This window comes from Oryzias latipes, chromosome 2 (genome assembly GCF_002234675.1).
Source record: "Oryzias latipes chromosome 2, ASM223467v1".
In the NCBI taxonomy this organism is placed as follows: domain Eukaryota; kingdom Metazoa; phylum Chordata; class Actinopteri; order Beloniformes; family Adrianichthyidae; genus Oryzias; species Oryzias latipes.
The window spans coordinates 13,897,418-13,918,500 of NC_019860.2; the positions used below are offsets into that span (position 1 = coordinate 13,897,418).

Sequence of the window (21,083 nt, forward strand, 5' to 3'; positions counted from 1 at the left end):
TACAACACTATCACTCAAAAATGTGGCCTTATGAATATTTCACAGCACATTTACCACATCTATGCCAATCGTACATTCCGTTTTCAATGGTACAAGCCTCAAAAAGGACGCACCTGTGCTCCCTTGCACGCCTGTATCTATGATCCTCCACGGGCCTGGACAACTAGAAACCTCACCAGCACCTGTACGGGGGTTGAGCTGTGCATGCGACTATAGCCGCGGGTACATGCGCAATATATCTTGATCGGATCAATGGTCGGATTAGAATTCAACCATGTACATGGGCCCAGAAAAACTTTTTCCGATTAGAACGAACGTTAACATGGTCACACTTTCGGTCGGAATGAATCATTTGGGCATGCGCAGTAGTGTTGAAAATACCAGAAGAGGAAATGAGTCCTGTTGTAAACAAACTGAGCTGCCATATACATTTATGCAGCAGCTCGGTAATATACGAAAAGATCTTCTAAACATGCTTTTATTACTGTTATGAATATTATAAAACGCCTGTTGGCTTATTATTTTATTTTTAACCTGTGTGGTCTGTGCTTTTGTTTGTGGAAGAACGGAGCTGGAAAAAGGGTTAGGAGTGGGCTAACACGCGCTAACAACATTTAGCCTTTGATGAACAGAAAATCCACGTGGGAAATGCTGCAATCTGCATCTTGGCTGCACTTAACGTCAGCCTAAACTTTGACGGGACACGACTGGAAACACAAATCTACGTGATTGTTTGAACAGTTTCTAAGGACTGAGCGACATTTCTGCTTTGAAAAGCTCACACACCGCCCCAAAGCCGCTGTTTGTGAGCTGGCAGCCCGAGCTCTGCCAGGACACACAGTTCTCCTGAGTCCGGCAGCCGCTAACCCAAAAAGGCGGGTCGGAAGCCTCCCCCTCGGAGCGCACACTTAACAAAGCACCACCGCCCTGTCCGGAAAAACAAAGCTATAAGTCCGGCTGCTCTCCTCAGAGACACGGTACACTCGCGCGGAGCAGCCGGTCGGTTCTGTTTGAGCTTCAAAGCTTTCTCTGGAGCACGGTTTATGCGTGACTAAAACCAGAGCAGTAGTGACCCACAATCGGAATAAACTACATGCAACACGATCGGATAAACAATCGGCACAACCCACCTATCTCGATCGGAAAGAAATTTTGATTCGAACGAGTCTGATCGGGGCAGAGTATTCCAAATGACGTGTTTACATGACGCGTTTTTCTTTCGATCAGGCGTTCTTTCCAAAAACTTTTGTCCATGTAAACACAGCTAATGTCTTAAACCAGCAGGAAATCGATACGGCCGATGAGAAAAGGAAATCTAGAGAAAGACGAACAAATGCTGCTTTAACTTTGAAGTGACATACATGTGCTTTAATTGCAAACATGGGGAAAAAAACATTTGATCCCTCTATCAATTTTAGCTCTTAGATCACATGTTGGACAAAAGTTGTTGCAATAATTGTATTAGTTATTTTTTTCTGTATTTTTTTCTTTTTTTTAAATGCTTGTTTTACTGGCTGATTCACATACAGTGATCACAATAAAGTAGTTTTAATAAACAAAGATAATCATGGGGCACCTTTTCATTTCACAATCTTGATGGAAAACAAAAAAAAATAAAAGCTGCAGTTCCACAAACGGCCACTGGAGGCTGGTGGCAGATGGGAGCAATTTTATATGAACACCAGTTTGGCCTGTCTAAAGCTTGACTGCCTGACTGTACATAGTGGCTGTGTGACACGGCCTTTAGGTGGGCGATGGTCTTTAAACAAGCATTCTCTTTTAATTTGAATATTTGCTTCTCCATCCTTTAACCCTTGGGCTATCTTGTGGGGTCAAAATGACCCGATCCTTACACTGACGTGTTATCCCTACCACCATAATGGTGAAGAGGATTTCATGTAATCCATGGACACCAGTGAAGATCACAAATCATTAAAGAAAAAAAGGTTCAGCGCACTGTCTTGTGGGGTCTAGATGACCCAACTCCCAACGTTAAAGTGCCTTGGATAGCACAAGGGTTAAAGATTTGGTATACTGGATCAGAAGAGACCTTAGATAAAAGGGACTCCTTTTATTGTCCTCCTTTCCAGATTTGATCCGCAACTTCCAATATATTACCCTAAAATAACACAGATTTGTTCTCTCCACTCATAATTGAAACTTCTCTACACTTGTCTGCTGAGTAGCTTTGCTGAACAGAGTTTTTTCTAGTCTTGTAAAGCCAGGGCCAGTTTCTGTTTATGGCCTTGTAAACACCGAATCAATGTGAGATTTACTCTTGCCGTGAATCAAGAGCTGCTCAGAGAATGTGCATTTCGATGGTGGTCATTAGTTTTCTAGACCATCATCATCACCAGGCAATAAGACAAGCCTTTTTCCTTTTAAAAAAAATAAAAAAGTCTTCGTAGTAGATCTTCTCCTTGAATTGTCGCTTCTTTCAGTGAAATGCTGTCTCCAAATGTTATTTTTAAAGAACCTCTTTTCACCCCCACCTGCCTCACTCTCCCGCCTCCATCCACCACTGGAGAGAAGCAGTCGGTCCAGGCTGAAAGTGAAGCGATCAATACTGATGCTTTATGCGTGATATGGGATACACCCCCAAGTAACAGTTCAAACGCCCCCCTGGATCAATAAGCCCATCGTGGCACAAGATTCCACAAACATCATCCGATGGAAAGTCACATTATGAGGCTTCTTGCACGCAGCAGTCAAAAAGCTTATTTATTTATTTTTCCTTTTTTCTCACTCGCAAAAAGCCACGGCGAACCAGCTTTAGCCAGTTTCTGGCTGGGGTATCACAGAACGCCTGCCATTAAGCAAAGATGATTTGATTTTGCCGGTGCGTGTCATTTATCGTCTCCGAATCTGTTTTGTGGCTCAGGCGGCTGTGCTTTCTAATGCACCGCTCGAACCTCATTATGGTTCTTTGAAGTCTTATAACAGAGCCGTGCAAAAAAAAAAAAAAAATGTTCCAATGCAAAATTTGTGTTCTGCAACATCAAACAAATTCTGAGACAGAAATGAACATCTTGACCTAGAAAGAGGCTCTGAACAGGTTAAATCGGACAGGTGCAATTTGGAACATGCCCTGGTTTCATTAGCTTAAAACAACAAGGGAGCAAGCGGACTTTGCGGAAACCCATTGATTTTGTGACAGCGGCTGCTTTCTGTGGAGCGGCCGTGATGGATGCCTTCCAGGAGCACAGCTTTATCAGCACAGTCTGGCATGATATCCCTTAAAAACAGAGAACTGTTGCTGTTACGTCACGCACTCCTCCTGTTTCCATTAAGTCTGGTCTGGTCGTATATTTCATGAACGCACCAATAAAAAAAACAAAAAAAGAAACAATGGTTCCAATTTAAACATTTTTGTATTGTATTTTTGTATAAACCTTATGACAATCACAAAGATTTAGCCTTTGATGAACAGAAAATCCACGCGGGAAATGCTGCAATCTGCATGTTGGCTGCACGTAAATATGTGGGAATAACATCAGCCTTTATTTTGTCGGGACACGACTGGAAACACAAATCCACGTGATTGTCTGAACGGTTTCTAAGGACTGAGCGACACTTCTGCTTTGAAAAGCTCACACACCGCCCCAAAGCCGCTGTGTGTGAGCTGGCGGCCCGAGCTCTGCCCGGACACACCGTTCTCCTGAGTCCGGCAGCCGCTAACCCAGAGCGGCGGGTCGGAAGCCTCCCCCTCGGAGCGCACACTTAACAAAGCACCACCGCCCTGTCCGCAAACACAAAGCTATAAGTCCGGCTGCTCTGGTCAGAGACACGATTCACTCGCGCGGAGCAGCCGGTCGGTTCTGTTTGAGCTCCAAAGCTTTCTCTGGAGCACGGTCTATGCGTGACTAAAACCAGAGCAGTAGTGACCCACGATCGGAATGAACTGTTTACATGCAACACAATCGGATAAACAATCGGCATAACCCACCTATCTCGATCGGAAAGAAATTTTGATCCGAACGAGTCTGATCGGGGAAGAGTATTCCAAATGACGTGTTTACATGACACGTTTTTCTTCCAATCAGTCGATCAGAGAACACACTGTTGCTGTTACGTCACGCACTCCTCCTGTTTCCATTAAGTCTGGTCTGGTCGTATATTTCATGAACGCACCAAATAAAAAAATAAAAAATAAAAAAAGAAACAATGGTTCCAATTTAAACATTTTTATAATGTATTTTTGTATAAGCCTTATGACAATTACAATCAATTACAAAGATGCAGTTTTGGACGACAAATTGCAAAACTAATGGAAGACTCCATCCACATTTATTTGTTGACATTTATTTGTTTTTTTTTGCTTTGTGATTGGGATTCAGAGGTTAATGCCTTTAACCATAGCATGGAAATCTCTTCAAAAAACGGAAACAAATGGATTTCCTATTAATCCATACCCACGAGGTATGGTATACAGCAGGGCTGCACGATATGAGGAAAACTCACCACTTGTGAGACTAATGATTACCTTTGCCATGACGATATAACTTGCGGTACAGGAAGAAATAACAAAAAAACCAAAAACATCATTTCCATTTCCCTGCAACAGTTTAATTTAAATAAGAGTCAGCATACCTTAAACTATACTCCAGATGACCCTCATCTGTAGGAGATGATTCGTTAAATAATTCAAGCTGTCATACGATTGTTTTAGCACGTTTAAGTTTTACCATTTATTTCAATTTTCGCCGACTTTTGTGATATGCGCATTGCACAGCTTTATTTCGTGATAACGATAAAGTGTACAGTGTTCCCTCGTTATATATTGGTTTGTCTTTTATGGCCTTACTGTTTTATGCATTTTTTAGGTGCAATTTTGCATGTTTTTTCTTTTAACAAATTCATTGTGTTCCGGCTGAACACAAGGCTGAGACTTCAGCCTGAAGTCTCCAGGCGGCTGGGTAGCTCGGTTGGTAAGGTGAAGGACTGACATGCAGGAAACCAGGGAGCAGTTAACACCACCCAGTGAGGCACCCCAACGCTACTGCGCACCAGCATGAATGTGCATGAATGATCCGGGTGATGGTCAGAGGGACCGTAGCTACGAACTGGTAGCCATGACTCTACAAACACCAAGTATGAATGAAGACTGAATGAATAAAGGACACATTGCAAGCACTTTGAGCGTCTGGAAAAGCACAAACAAATCTAATCTTATTATATTATATCATATTTGAAGACATCTGCAATCCCACCTAGCGGATTTCACCTATTTTTATTTTATTTTTAGAACGTAACCCACACGATAAACGAGAGAACACTGCACTGACGACTTCACATTTCGATAAGCGGTAAATTCTATTGGAAAGCAATCCTCAATGTTTCGGAATGACCTTCAGTTAAATTTAGGACAACAGTCATTATGTGCTCCTGATGTCAATCTGTGAGGGGAAAATTCTACCATAAAGGTAAAAGATGATATCCACAGTTTAGAAAAATCTTCCAGTCCTAAATCTTTTAAACTCACTTTACTTTTTTGTCAAAATGCAATTTTGTGGTGTTGATGTATCAATGTTTGTGTTGCAGAAAGAACACCACCGACGACTCTGCTCCAACACGCTTGGAGGGGTCACTCCACCAAATCAACTTTCACCAATTCGCACAGGTGGTTTGGTAAAGTTTTTTTATGCCGATGATGCCCTTCTTGACACAACCTGTATTTTATCCAGGCTGGGGACCAGCACAGGGAGACCAAGACTTTGGGGCCCCATTGTGGCTACATTATGCAGAACCATGCTGGTTGGTCGGAGAGAAGAAAGAAGAATGGACATGCAGGAAGGAGAAGGATGAAACCAAGCGATTGCATCTCACCGACCAATACCAGATTTGCTGAAGAAGAAATGACTATTTTCTTAAAGCAATTGTACTTTTGCAAAAATCAAACCCTTTCTTTTTTTTAAAGAAAGAAAAGGGTGGTTCCAAACATATTAAATACTAATTCACGGTAGGGTATTTAACCCTTGTGCTATCTTAGATGACCCCACCCTTACATTGACGTGTTCTCCCTACCATGACAAAGGTGGATAAAGGTGGAAAGATTTCATGTAATCCATGGACACCAGTGAGGCTCACAAATCATTGAAGAAAACAGGTTCAGCGCACTGTCTGGTGGGTCTAGATGACCCAGCTCCCAACGTTAGAGTGCCTTGGATAGCACAAGGGTTAAACCGCGTTGTGAGGGTGGTGTGAATGTTGCATCAGAGTGCCATGGATGGCACTGTGTGAGAGCAGGCAAGTGCCTAGGATAGCACTAGGGTTACAGAAAGATATATTTTTGGCATAATTAAAATGTACCTTCGGTAGAAAGTGATAGATTTAAAGACCCGATTGGATAATTTTTGGGTTATTTTCAAAGAGTTCCCAGTGGTCTTTTAATTATGATTATGCCATTTTTTTTGGCAAAATCCAAAAAAACCTGTTATTTATTTAGGACAATTTCTGCAAGGGGGCAGGAGTTTATTAGAAATTTACCTCTGAGTTGTGGACGGGACTGTCTGCACGGAGCAACCCCGCCCATTTTCTGTCACCCATGACTGACCTCTCTGTTTACATGGTCCTAGCTTACACAACTTTGGAGGAATCCAGCCGTGCACTTCAGAGCCAGCTTGCACAAGGAAAATGAAGACGTGCATTGATTTGTATGTCTGCAATGGATGCTTTAGAATGAAGCGGCACAGAGAGCTTGTGTTTTTTTCTACACCCCAACTACAATCTTTTTCCAACTGAATTTTGTCGTTTGCTCCTGCGTCACAAAGATTTGAACAAAGAAATGAAATTTTAAGCTAAATGTTGTCCTCTATCATCAGATAAATGCCACTAGAACATGTTAAAAACAATAAAAGCACAGTTTTCATCTTATTATTTTTAAGACTTTTCTGCCTGCAAACGCTATTACCAATAGAGCCGATCGTGGGGCAGGTTTTGGAAAAAGGACCAGCAGTCCCACTGTAATAGGATCCTACCACCTAAGCCGGACCGAATCCCTGAGGGGTTCCTGTAAATGGCTGTGTGCTGGCAGCACGGAACACAAACATTGGAGCGGCAGCTCCGGCCTCCTATGTTGCCTCAGCTGCCTCGCGTTGATACAGAACCTAATTAATTGTACTGCAAGCTTAATCCACTCAAACATAAAGTCTACAGAATGCTAAATCATCACGCAGCTATAGATTATTGCTGCTCTGGCAGCTGACAGTAAGGGAAATCTGGGTGGGTATAAAATGAAAAGAGCTGTACTGCGTTTTAATAAATAAAAAAGAAAAAGATATATGGCCTTAACCCTTGTGCTGTCTTAGATGACCCCACCCTTACATTGACGTGTTCTCCCTACCATGACAAAGGTGGATAAAGGTGGAAAGATTTCATGTAATCCATGGACACCAGTGAAGATCACAAATCATTGAAGAAAAAAGGTTCAGCCGCACTGTCTAGTGGGTCTAGATGACCCAACTCCCAACTTAACCTCCACTCTTATACACTTGAGATGTCACCAATGACACATAAATAACATGCATTTTGACATTCCGTAACTCGTCGATCGTTTACGCAATGAATGTAATTCCAATGGCTTTTCTTCTGCGACAGATCATATCAGCTGATTTGTATTGATAGTGTAGACACTTCTCCAGGGTAAAGTGTTGCATATCAGCAATACAATCCGCTGTTTTTTGTTGATCAAATTTGGGCTTTACCCGTTCGGGGTTGCCACAACGGATCAGCTTTCACCGATTTACATAAGTGGTACGGTAGAGAATTCCTACGCCGGATGCCCTTCCTGACACAAATCTGTATTTTCAAGGCATAGGGAGACTCTGATAGGCAGCAGCACAAAGGGTCTTGCGTAACCCTTTTGCTATCCTAGGCACTTTAACGTTGGAAGTTGGGTCATCTAGATGTAATCCATCTAGTCCATGGATTACATGAAATCTTTCTAACTTTATCCACCTTTGTCATGGTAGGAATAACACGTCAATGTAAGGGTGGGGTCATCTAAGATAGCACAAGGGTTAAAGACCCACAAGGATTAACATTGATTGTAAAAACACTTCACGACTGCGAAGACTGATTTTCTCTGCTTCAGAATCCGCGGGAATTCTGTTATTTGCGTAAACAGTTGAAGAGTTAGGGTAGTTTGAAGGAATGTAAACATTGGAGCTAAAGCTCCGTTGTTAAATAGAGTTTAGATGCACTAGCCTACAACAGGTAACAATGCCAGGAAACATTTATTCCAAAAGAACTCCTTCCATTCCCCGCTCACCTCTCTGTTTCTTGCTTTTTGGCCCTCCCACTCCTTTCCTAACACTCCTCAAAGACTTCCGTGCATCGAGAAGCTCCTTCCGCGACATAACTCTTGTCGTCCTTTAAACAATCCCTTTAAAGAGCATCCAAATGGTCACCCTTGCCCATAACGAATTTCCACGCAAAGGCCTTATGCCAAACGGCAGAACTTACAGCAGACATCTTCAACCCATCCTTGTTCTAAACCTATACCACCAACCTCAGAGGTCTATTTCCAGTCCAAAACAACCCCTCCAGTTGTGCTTTCCCCCTTGCACCCCCTTTTGGACGGCCAGCCCCCTCCATCACCCAGTTAAAGCGGGAGATTAGACACATAGAAGTGACCTTACACTGTCCTCTCTGGTGTCATTTCTACAGGCAGTGCTGAAACTCCCATACAGGAGAAATATTTTAGAACAAACTGGACAATTCCAGAAGATAGAAGGATCCATTTCAGACAAGAAACCAAAAAAAGGGGGGACAGAGGAGCCTTTTTCAACCAGAAAATGATGATGAAAGGTCACGGAACTGTTTCTTACTTTTCACGTCACAGATTCACGCCAACAACCTCTTTCATGCGACGTCTCAAGAATTCACACATCTGTTTTAAAACTCATCTTAAATAGATCCGAGTGTCAAGTTCAAGAGCGAGCCGGTGCAAAGAAGCAAAGCCTGATGGGAGGCAAGGTGAAGGGATATAATGCTGCAGGACGAATTGCTTTCATTTACTTTCAATATTTGCAGACACATCAAGGTCGGGTTAAACCAAATCAAATGCAAATCCGCGAGCAAACCGCTCCAATCTCGTCTCCGAAATGGATTCCCGTCTTCTGTCACCTGGGAATCTATTGGGAAAAATACATTCGCTTCCATGTCAATGGGATTTCTACCTGCAGCATGAAGGCAATTCTTCCAAAAGATATACCCCATATTACAGATATGGGGTTGTTTTATGCAAATGTTCACATGGTTCAAAATTGGCTGTAAGATATTAATCTGTTTTTTTTTTCTTTTTAAAAAGACGGTAATTGGAAATCCAATCCTGTGAATTGGTGAGAAATATGTCATTTCAATGAAAGTAATCATCCCACTTGCATGAGTCAAACAGGTTAATAATCCTAAGGGATTGAGCAGAGTCTGTTTGCATTAATGTGAAATAATTTATAATCTGTACTCGTGACTCAGCAACGCTCTGCTTTCCCGTTGATCCCTCGTTTAAAGCAACAGACCTCGCTTTTGTGACTCACAACTCCAAAATGTAGACAGAGGAGCCCCATTACCCCACCTGTACACACAACCCCAGCATGTCAACCAACCAGAATGCACATACCCAGTTCCATTCTGCCTTTTTTTTTTTTCATTATCTCCGTCACACTGATTGAGTGTGACAGCGCCGCGTCTTGACGGTGGCGATGCTATAATTATCTGTGATGTCTGCTGGTGCAATTTGAGAAGGGTGGGGGGGTATCCACACGTCACCAGGAGCACGAGCACTTGAGAGCCAGCACGGCACATACCGAAGCCATAAATAACCACGAGGGGTGAAAAGGCAGAGAAGCACAAAGAGACAGAAGTCAGGGAGAAAGGAAAACACCTGGAGCCAAAAATAAACAGACTTTCAGCGAGATACAGGAAATGTGTGCTTAGTTTTGATAGAAGTCTGTCATGTATACAATCAAGGCTATGTCAGAGTTTGTGAGGCTTTTAAATGCAAATTTGAGTGAGAAATATATCCAGAAAAAGCTAGAAACAATGACTTCTAAAAAAAAAAAGACATGCCCACTGGTGAGGCAGGAGGGAGATTCTCCTTCTCTTTTCTTTTTCTACTGTTTACTCGCGCATGTCCGCCACCTACAGTTGGAAGAGGCTTGGTGCGAAAAGTCGAAGCGATGCAAAACTGACTCCAGCCTTTTTCTTTCACAGCTTTATTATGATATATGAAAGACTTGTTGTCATAAATTTGTGGCCGGGCACAAACTGCAATTATTTTCAATGTTGGCACTTGGGTAAAGAACAAGGGACGCCATCCATGAGTCACTAATCGAGTCATTGATAGGTCAAAGTTTGAATGGTTTAACTTTCAATATGCATTCAATGGACGCGTGTTTTGTGCGTAGAGCCCGATATCGGTTGTAGAAACTTTTGTAGCGACGCATGAACCAGAGAGTTTTGAAAGCAGGAACCCAAAACGCATCTATACGCACGTTTACATAGACTTTTCATTGAAAATGGGTGGTTGCTTTAACCCCTTTGCTATCTTAGATGACCCCACCCTTACATTGACGTGTTCTCCCTACCATGACAAAGGTGGATAAAGGTGAGAAGATTTCATGTAATCCATGGACACCATTGAAGTTCACAAGTCATTGAAGAAAAAAGGTTCAGCCGCACTGTCTAGTGGGTCTAGATGACCCAACTCCCAACATTAAAGTGCCTTGGATAAGCACAAGGGTTAAACCGCGTTGTTGAGGGTGGTGTGAATGTTGCATCAGAGTGCCATGGTTGGCACTGTGCGAGAGCAGACACCAATCTTTTGCACACATTGGAAGTGATCAAGTGTTTCCTAAAGTACAATGAGATGGTACTAGCAGACATCACAAATGCAAAAACGTGAGCTTCAGGTGAGAATCCAGCCCTCAAAGCCACCAAGTCAACTCAGGCAACTCTGATTGGTCCACTTGGTGCTAAAGGGTATTTCTGGCTGCTTTGTTCAATGTTCACGTAAAACATCATATCAGATCTTTTGGTTCACTTTCAAAAGGTAAAAAATATCATGCAAACTGGATTGGCACTGTGTTTCCAATGGAAAGCTAGCATCACAGTCAGAAGGGTATGCCAGATAATAAGTTGTGGTTGCTGATTGTAAATAGACGGAATTTTAGGCTTGGAGAATATTTGTTCTTATAGGGTTCATTTAAACCAGGGGTGGGCAAATCCAGGCCTCAATGCCCGGCTTCCTGCTGGTTTTCTAGAAACCCAGCCTTATCTGCTGCTAATACCTGGATCAGGTGTGTTTAGCCAATATGGAGCTTCCATAGCATCTTGGTTGGAAAACATGTAGGACACCGCTCCCATGAGGCCCTGGTTTAAACCTTTAACACCAAAGCTTTAGCTCCAATGTTTACATTCTTTGGACTAGAATAGCTCTCCAACCACTCATGCAATTAATGTAACTTCAGCAGATTCTGAAGCGGGGAAAAGCAGCTTGAGGATGATATGCAACACTTTACAGTAGTTAAACACTTACGCAACAACGTAAATCAGCTAATTCTGTTTTTGGATAAAAGCGGCTTTTCATGTTGGCTTCCACCGCTTTACTAATGTAAAATGTTGCATTACACCACAAAGCCTCTGCTTTTCTCTGCTTTAGGATCCACTGGAATTTGTTATTTGCGTTAACGGATAAAGAGTCGGTAGCATAAAGCCATCAAATCTTTTGAACCCACCAAGCTCCTGTTATTGTGGTTTAAATTTTATGCGTAGCTATGCCCGTTTTAAGCACCATTTTCGTATTTTATGTACAAAACACACGGCCATTGCCAGTGAAACCAGGTCGAACTTTGACCAAAAAGGGACTCCGTTTTAGTAGTGAAATATGAATGCTGTTCACTGTAATTCATGGAAGTGCCAACTGTTTAAAAATTAATAACAGTTAAAAATGTTTAGTTTGTTCCTTGACGGAAAACTGACACCAAGTCTTTCATACATCAGAATGGATCTATGAAAGAGAAAAAGCCCAGAGCAAGATGTATGTGATTTACACCACATCCACATTTGACCAAACCTCTTACAACTGTAGGTGCTAATAAAAAGAAGGCACAGAAAAAGAAGCCCCTCCCTGCTTGGCCAGTGTGAACACCATGGGCCAAACGCATGTTCAAGAACCTGCATTTGGCGTACTCGCGTACCAGCACACCCCAGGCGAGCAGCACTTGCACATGGTCAGTAAGGGACCAGTACACCTCACTAATGACTAAAGTGCGGCTTAACCCTTGTGCTATCATCTAAGATAGCACAAGGTGGATAAAGGTGGAAAGATTTCATGTAATCCATGGACACCAGTGAGGTTCACAAATCATTGAAGAAAAAAGGTTCAGAGCGCTGTCTAGTGGGTCTAGATGACCCAACTCCCAACGTTAAAGTGCTTAGGATGGCGCAAGGGTTACAGGTATTGTGCGACAACATCACCCACACGTGTAACTTGCATTTTCCTTACTAAACTTTACGAGACAATTACCACACGCACGACAATCATACAGTCTTCTAGGGTGGTACGAGCCTGAAGAAAACACACTTGTGGTCCTCGTAAGATGTGGCCATTCCTGTCTACTACCCTCCGTGGACCTGGACAACCCAAGAACCCGCAGCATGACCAGCATGGATTTGCAGTACATTTTTAAGAGCCTATACTTTTTCCTAGCGTAGTCTAAATAATTACATTTTTGGCCTGTAATTTATCATTGGTTTTTGGTTTATAGAGCACAACCCAACAGCCATCTTCAGCTCAGATGGAGATGAGATGCTGAAATTATAAAATCCACACTCATCCTCCTGAAAGATGTTGGAGCACAGAAGGAAAAGAAGTCATATTAAGTACCTCCTTTTATGCTGCTTTTGTAGCTATGGAGACGGGTTCTTTTTCTTGAAAATATGCCTAGTTATCTTATGACTACCTGCAGTCGAGTTGTTCTGCTGAACTAAAGAAAAACAGGCAAAAACAATCTCAATAGTCCGCAGGAAATCAAACCCAATCAGCTTGAAAAGATAGGACTGATTAAATTACAGAGCTTATCCAGAACAGCTTTGATGTTTCACACGCTGAGGAAAAAAAAAAAACTGTCACCAGCAGGCTCTAAATCTGGAAGTGCCAGAGAGCTGCAACAGCAGCAATTTCTTTTACAGGCTAATTTGATTTGACAGCTTATTTGTGATTTCACTTTCTTGTTCAATCAGCCAGTGTCAAGCTCACAAATCTTGTCTTCTCTCTATCTCCGCCTGGAGCCAGAATGTTCCATCAGGAAACCTGAATCGGCATATTTAAATGAAAATATTAGAAAAAGACTACTTTTACTCAAGAGACCCTGTATTTCCGATAAATCACAGAGTTCTTTTTCAAAGAAAGCCGATCTTTTCTTAAAATTATTCAACATTTATGGTCCTCGCCCCCAGATTTAAAAAAAGAGAGAACATTTCAAAAGAGTCAAAAGGGGCATAAAACCCATATCAGCTTGAACATTCTTTTTCAAAATCAATGTCTGTCAGCTGATTCAAATGTGGAGAGAAGAGGTAATCCTAATCAGATATGAAGAGGTTCAAATTCCACACATGGGAGTCAATGGGCCATTGGGCAAGACACCCATGCCCATTGGTCAAATTCTAGGACTTTTGAAATGTTTTAAAAACATCCAAAATTTTAAAATGTCTGCCAGTGATCAACCAGGCCCTCACATTGTTGTTCTCAAATTTCAAACCAACTTGGCAGAAACAAATGTTGCAGTTCCTCAAATGACCACTTGGCACTGGTTTCAGAGGGAAACCATTTCCAATATCAGTTTCTCAGAAGTTTACACCAAAGGAAAAATTTCTGAAAAGCTTTTTTTTTTTTTAATGTTCAGAATGCTGTTGAGGTGGGCAGAGTAAAATCCGATCAATAAGCCCCTCCCACTTCAAGTTTCAATGTTGTCATCCAAAGTTCTATGGCTTAGGTCAAAGATTATTGGCGCCGCGTGAAGACGTCTACACCAAACACCATTTCGGGGTCTAACCTTCAATTGTGTGCTTGTTTAATGTCATGAAATCTTAAGTTTATGAGAATGTGTTGTTTTTGAAGCGTTAGTAAAGTAAACGTAAGCCGTTGCAAAAGGGCGAAAAGCTATTTTTTGGAATTGGCTGACGTACGCTTCATACGTACTTCATACTGTAAAGTGTTGCATTGTATATCATTGTACATCAGAGAAAAGCAGCTTTATTTATCTGCCAATATGCAACACATTAGTAATGTAATTGGTCGTTGGCGCAAAGCTGCTTTTCTCCACTTCACAGTTGCGTAAATGGTTAGAAACATTACAGTAGTAGAGAGTATGTCAGGATTTCCTGTTGATCGGCAAGGAAACGGTAATGAACTGAGCCCGGAGATGTGTTTTCATTCACAGAAAGTCCTTAAAATGGCTTTTCCTCTGTTGATTGTACTTAGATGCGACAAATCCTCAGAGAGAGAAAAAAACAGTGAGCAACAAGCCCTGCTGACGAGAGCGGAGGATCTGAGGATCAGCTCTTTCCCCCCTCCACCCCTAAACACATCTGAGTTTCCACTTACAGCCACAAGCTCGTCTTAAATCCTTCCCGACAATGATTCGCCGCCACAGATGACACGGCTGCCATTTGACCCACACTTGGGTCAACTGTTGTTTTGTCTTCTATTTGCAATGGAGTCGACATTTCAAAAGAACACATGTGAATTCCAAAGCAAAAACCATAAAAGTTCCCACAAATAGAAACCCGGGGTTCCTTCACGTCTGTAACAGCAGTTCCGAAAACAAGTTACGTTTTCTCCAACTTGCTACGGTTACCTTCGCCCAGGTCCATGACGGCCAGCACAGCACTGCAGCTCGCCTCTCCGAGCTCATTGGTCGCCAGGCAGGTGTAGAGGCCGGCGTCGGTCGTACGGCAGTCCCGTATCCACAGCCCGCCTGACTCCTGAGCCTCTGAAGGGGAAAGGAGCTCGTCGTTGTGGTACCAGGTCAGCACAGGTTTCGGGTGTCCTGACACCGACACCCTCAGACGGATATCGCAACCCGCTCCCACTGCAGCCTTACGGAGTTTACGGGTGAAAACCGGAGCCGATGGCTCTTGGGTTTTGGACCCTTTGTCTTGAGAAACGGGGTCGCTGGGGATTTTGGCCTTTTTGAGGGGGGCACTGGGAGAGGAACTTGACTGTGGGACGTCTGCCATTTTGGTTTAGACTTGTTTAGAACCTGAACGTTCAGAGATTGAGCTGCATTTACTGAACATCTCAGAAAGACGCCATTGGTTCAGATGTGTTGGGGCCCACAGATGGAAATCCCAGTGGGTTCCTGCACCAGGACATGAAACAACCACCGATTAGTTATATACAATTATTTACCTGACATTTTCCACAAACATATGTTAAAAAAAATACTCTCAAAACAAGTAGGTAGTTACAAGGTACCAATTTAGCTGCAGCAGAAAGCTAACACCAATGCCCAGACAATGAACCCCCCGCCACAGTTTTCACAAACATGACAAAATTCTCATGCTAACAAGCATTAATGACTTTCTTTCCCACCAAAACGAAACGAGTTTTTCATTTTTTTCTTAATATTTGAAGCTCCACAAACCTTCTTGCTCGTCCAAGAATTAATTTGAATCACAGTTTAGATGGGTAGCCCGGAAGGTTCTCATTAAAGAGCCCCTCTGATGAAAATGGTGTTTTGAACATGTTCATGATGGAGGACGAGTATGAAGAAAATTATGTTTAAAATGGTATTTTTGAATACATCTTTATTCAAAAAGTTGTAAATAACGAAAAGACAAAAAAAAAACGCCAAATTGTATTTGTGATCTCCCAACAGTCCAAACCAAAACAGATTTCTTATCAACTCCTGCCACTCTGCAGAAACTGTCTAAAAAAATTGACAGTTTATTTGATTTTGCCTAAAAACGGCATGTTTCAAATTAAAAGACCACTGGGAACACTTTGAAAATACATCAAAGGATGATTGGAGTGGTTTTCCAGACTTCCTTTTTTTTTTCTTCTTTTGATTTAAAAGATTTTTATTTTGTAATAAAACTAGCTGCGGTTACATGATGTGCAAAATATCTTTGATCGGATCAAAAGATCAGATTAGAATTGAACTGTGTACATGGTCCTGGAAAAACTTTATACGATTATAACAAACCTTTCCATACGCCACACTTTCGGTCATGATAAATCTTTTTGACATCTAAAGAACTATCTAAAATACCAGAAACGGCTGTAAGAGAAGTAATAGCGAGTTGCGTTGGGAAAAAAAACGAACCTGCAGCATAGAGAGAGACGATCTTCTAAATGTGCTTTTATTATTGTTAGAATTATTATTAGGGGCCTATTAGCTCATCTTTTTTTTAATACGAGCGGCCAGTGCTTTAATCTTGGCTGAACGGAGCCGGAAGAAGGGTTAGGCTAATACTTAATCCACCGCTAATAGCCTTGGATGAACTTAAAAACTTAGTGCGGGCAATGCTGCACATACATAAATATGTGGGAATAAAATCCGCCTTTATTCTGTCTGGACACGGTTGGAAACACATATTCCCATGATTGTTTGTCACGGTTTCAAAAGCCGTCTCCGCCAGCTTACACACCGTCTTAAAGCCTCTCCTCTGTTCGGTTCTCCTGAGTTCAGCAGCTCGCTCACGCAGAGCTCCTGGAAGGTCTGTGGTCCGAGTAAGCCCTGGCTGCAGCCTGCAGAATGGGTCAACATAGTGGAATGCTGGAACGCAGAGGAATGTGAACACGCTGTGGAATGTTAACCCCGCCCACATTGAGCCCGTCTGCTGTGGAATGTTAACCCCACCCACATTGAGCCGTCTGCTGTGGAATGTTAACCCCGCCCACATTGAGCCCGTCTGCTGTGGAATGTTAACCCCGCCCACGCTGAGCCCGTGCATTTGATTCACCTTTGTCACAGCAGTTGTGATTGCAGGAAAGGGGAAGAATCAGTGGAGCACATTTTGTGTCATTGTGAATTGTATGAGGAAGAAAGAGAACATAGGGAAGGAAAATTTGAATGGTGCAATTTTTTTTATGTATCACTCAAAAAAAATGATTCAAGCCCCTCTTTCATGTAACACGATAAAATTCTGTTTGTTTTATTTAAAAATATTTATTTTAAAAGATTGTATCTACATTTAATTGACCTAACACAAAATGTATTAATAGTTTCCCCTATAACTCCAGTAATCCAAAATAATTGAGTTCAAGTAAGGGGCATGCTGTTGAATGCTGTTTTCCTGTTTCTCTTTATGCTTTTTGCCATCTCACGGCTACAATTTTTCACCTATTTTAACCATTGAACTATTAAAATGTTCAACTCCTTCATCTAATGTAATGTATGACTATTAGTCCTTCAAATCCTTCGACTTTTCAAAAGTAAAAACTTTAGTTTGTTTTTTCCACGTAAAAAACGAAACTGTGGCATGAAATCGTTTCAACGCGGCTTCTCTCAATAAGACGATACACGAAGAGCGACATTTATAGAAATAAGGAAATATATTTATTTATACCTCCGGCCTCATTTTGTCACTGGAGTGTTAGCTCAGTGGCTTAGTTAGTGGGTTTATAATACAGAATATCTGAGTTCAAATCTGGCTTTAGACTTCTATTGCATGATCTTTTTCCTTTGCCTTTCTTGATAAATTTGAGTTCGACTAACTCGATTATATTTCGTTACATGGAAGAATTTTCTTTGAGGTGGGGTTACTCATATTTATTGGATGGAAATCCTGCCCACAATTAAATTGAGTTCATCCAATGAGTTATTTTTTTGAGTCTGTGAGGCCAGACAACATTTATTAACTCCCTAATACATGCACATGGAAACTTATAAAAGGCATAAGAAGACAGGAATCACTGTATAAATTCTCTAATTCAATTAAATATTTTTTTATTTAGAAAAAGGAAAAACAATAAAAAGGGGATCATGAATACAAAGAATGCATTGGGAAAATACTAAACTTTTACAAAACAGACTAAACTAAACTGTTATTCCTGCCCTTAGACCCCCCCCCCCCCCCTTCACGGTAAGGAAAAACTCCTTAAAAACTGGTAGGTGGCAATATTGCACATGGAAACTTGTAAAACCAATGAAGAAGACAGGCTCAATGTGGGCGGGGTTAACATTCCACAGCGTGTACACATTCCTCAGCGTTCCAGCATTCCACTATGTTGTGCAGTTCTGCAGGCTGCAGCCAGGGGTAGTTGGAGTAGCCAGGGGTAGTTGGAGTAGCCAGGGGTAGTTGTGTGGTCCGAGGCCTCCTCCAGAGCGCACACCGTAACAAAGCACCCCTCCCCTGCCCGCAAACCTAAAGCTACGAGTCTGGCCACTCCTCTTGGCGCTTCAAAGCCTCCTCTGGACCTAAAAGCCAGCGCAGTAGTAACCCACAATCGGATAATCAATCGGCACAACCCACCTATCTCGATAGGAAAGAAATTTTGATCTGAAGGAGTCTGATCAGGGCAGATTAATCCCAAAGGGGAGTTTGCATCACGCATTTTTGTTCCGATCAGATTACTTTTGTCCGTGTAACCACAGCTACTGACACCTCGTCATTTGTGTAACAAAGCAATTGAAAAAGGGTTGGGTTTAAAAAAAAAAAGGAAAAAAAAACTACATTTTTAAATACATTTTTAAACCCATTAATTTAATCCATTAGAACTTTATACTATGTAATGTTCAGCCAAAAGCGGCTTTAAAAACCGTTTGTGCTGTAAGAAAAACGTTGCTGCTATATTTTTTTTTTATTATTATTTTCAATTAGCTTTTCAATTACAAAAATAGAAATAAGTAGAATTTTGAATCATGAACATTTAGTTTTAAAATAAAACTATTTCTGAGCACAACCAAATATTCTAAGTGAGAAGAAAAAGAAATATCACTTACCTTGACTTCATTTCTAAAGCCAGAAGGAAATTCTCTGGACATCCTTGCAAAAGTCATGGTAACAAAATCCCACGGAGCAAAAAATTTCATCTCAAATGATCTGTCCTTTAGCGAGACTTTCGCAGAGCGTAGGTGTAAGTCCACCCCAGATCATGAAGCATTAGCGGCCACTGCCATGTTCTCTTTCTACAGCTTTAACCTCAGAAGGAAAAAGGGCAAAAGATCCTTTTTCTAAATGTCAAACCACTTTGACCTTTAGTTCTTGGGTGTCTTTTACTTTAAGTGTCACATAAAACCAATTTTTTATCATCTTTTAATGCGACTCATTACCTAAATCAGCTCCTTCTCCCCATGTTTCCCCATGTTTTGTGCGTTAGCCCTGCCACCTCCCTCAGCCTGGGAGTGACAGCTGCACCCATAGGTCACATTTCTTGGACTCCCCTGTCCAATCTATTCTCACACGCTTACGCACATGCACGCACCAAGCACTCAACGCGCTCCAAGCCTTTTAGATAATGCCTGAAATGTGTCTGTGTGTGTGTGTGGTTGTGTGTGTAGCAGGACAGAAACGGTCTGAGAGCGATTATGTTTCTTTAAAGACAGTCCAGGAGTTAAGAGAAATCTACAGGAAAAACAAAACAAGATACATCTTTGTTTTTTTTTCAAATCAATTAGTCAAAGTTTATTTTTATAACTTTTTTTAAATCTTATTTTGTTATAAATATTGCAGTTCCTCAATTGACCACTGGGTGCTGGTTTTAGAGGGAAATCATTTCCAATTCCTATTTCTTATATGTTTACACAAAAAAAAAAGTTTAGGAAAATAATATTTATTAAGTTATGAAGTGTTCTAATTTTTTTGTTTTGACCAGAATTTGAAGTCTTAAAAATACCAGAAATAGTTACTGAGGGTCAAAGTGAAATGTGTGCTGTACACATCTGTATACTTTAATTTGTTTACAGTATGTATGAATAATTTATACACAAGAACACTCAAAAAATGATTCAAGCCCCGCTTTCATGTAACACAATTAAATTCTGTTTGTTTTATTTAAATATTTTTATTTTAAAATAATGTATCTACATTTAATTGACCTAACACAAAATGTATTAAAAGTTTCACCTAAAACTCCAGTAATCCAATATGAATGAGTTCAAGTAAGGGGCATGCTGTGCGCATGTTGAATGCTGTTTTCCTGTTTTTCTCTATTTATTCTTTTAATAGTGTCTTCTGCCGTTTCACGGCTACAATCTTTTACCTATTTTAACCATTCAACTTTTAAAATGTTCAGCTCTTTCGTCTAATGCCTGCTATGACTTTTGGTCCTTCAAATCCTTCGACTTTTCGAAGAGAGAAAACTTTTGTTCGTGTTTTTCCAGGTAAAAAACGTACTGTGGCTTGGAATCATTTCAACTTGGCTTCTCCCAAATAAGACGATACACGACGAACCTCATTTATAGAAAAAATAATTCTATGTATTTATACTGGCGGCTTTAAGTTGCCACAAAAGTGTTATCTCGGTGGATCAGTCAGTGGGAGTAGCATGCAGAGGTTCTAAGGTCAAGACTGGCTAAAGACTGGTCTCAGATGGCTTTTTTTTTTTGATAAAATTGAGTTCGACTAACTCAATTATATTTCATTACATGGAAGAATTTTCTTTGAGGTGGAGCTACTCATATTTATTGGATGGAAATTCTGCCCACTATTAAATTGAGTTCATGCAATGAGTTGTTTTTTTGAGTGAATGGTGCTCTATCCAGGTCTATAAAAGAAATATTCTCTGTGGGACAAACATCTTCTTGTGTGTATCTTATCTGCTGTTACCTACTGTTGGATGAATGGTAAAATATTCAGTTCTTGAGATTGTAAATCTGTCTCCAGAGGAGTCTGTGCCTCACCAGCCATCAACCTCACTGCACGTCGCTGCCCCCAACCCCCGCGGTCATAGAAGGGTTGGACTTTTTTTTTTGCTGGGCCTGGCGGTTTTTCAGATTACTTTTTTGCTGGAAAACTGTGACACAATCTGGCAACACTGGTTGGAATCATCATAATAATACAAACGAATGCATCCTATTGAGTAAAAAAAGAATACATTTCCATGATATACATGTAATATTGCTATGTTACTCAAT

At 41.2% G+C, this 21,083-nt stretch overlaps 1 protein-coding gene across 4 annotated transcripts in view; it reads right to left on the reverse strand.

Annotated features, from left to right (window-relative positions):
* The window catches only part of speg (SPEG complex locus), a 72,088-nt gene extending 52,794 nt beyond the window's left edge, over positions 1 to 19,294 (reverse strand). For 2 of the 4 annotated variants that reach the window (XM_023964871.1, XM_023964869.1), the window contains exons 1-2: positions 18,951 to 19,294; positions 14,859 to 15,362 (exon numbers count right to left, since the gene is read on the reverse strand). In XM_023964871.1, the coding sequence (XP_023820639.1) occupies positions 14,859 to 15,240 (382 nt within the window). In that variant the 5' untranslated portion in view covers positions 15,241 to 15,362; positions 18,951 to 19,294. Of the gene's footprint in view, positions 1 to 113; positions 277 to 8,269; positions 8,465 to 14,858; positions 15,363 to 18,950 lie in introns of those variants that run through there. The other 2 variants (XM_023964876.1, XM_023964894.1) reach the window with 2 other exon arrangements.
* Positions 19,295 to 21,083: the final 1,789 nt, after the last annotated feature.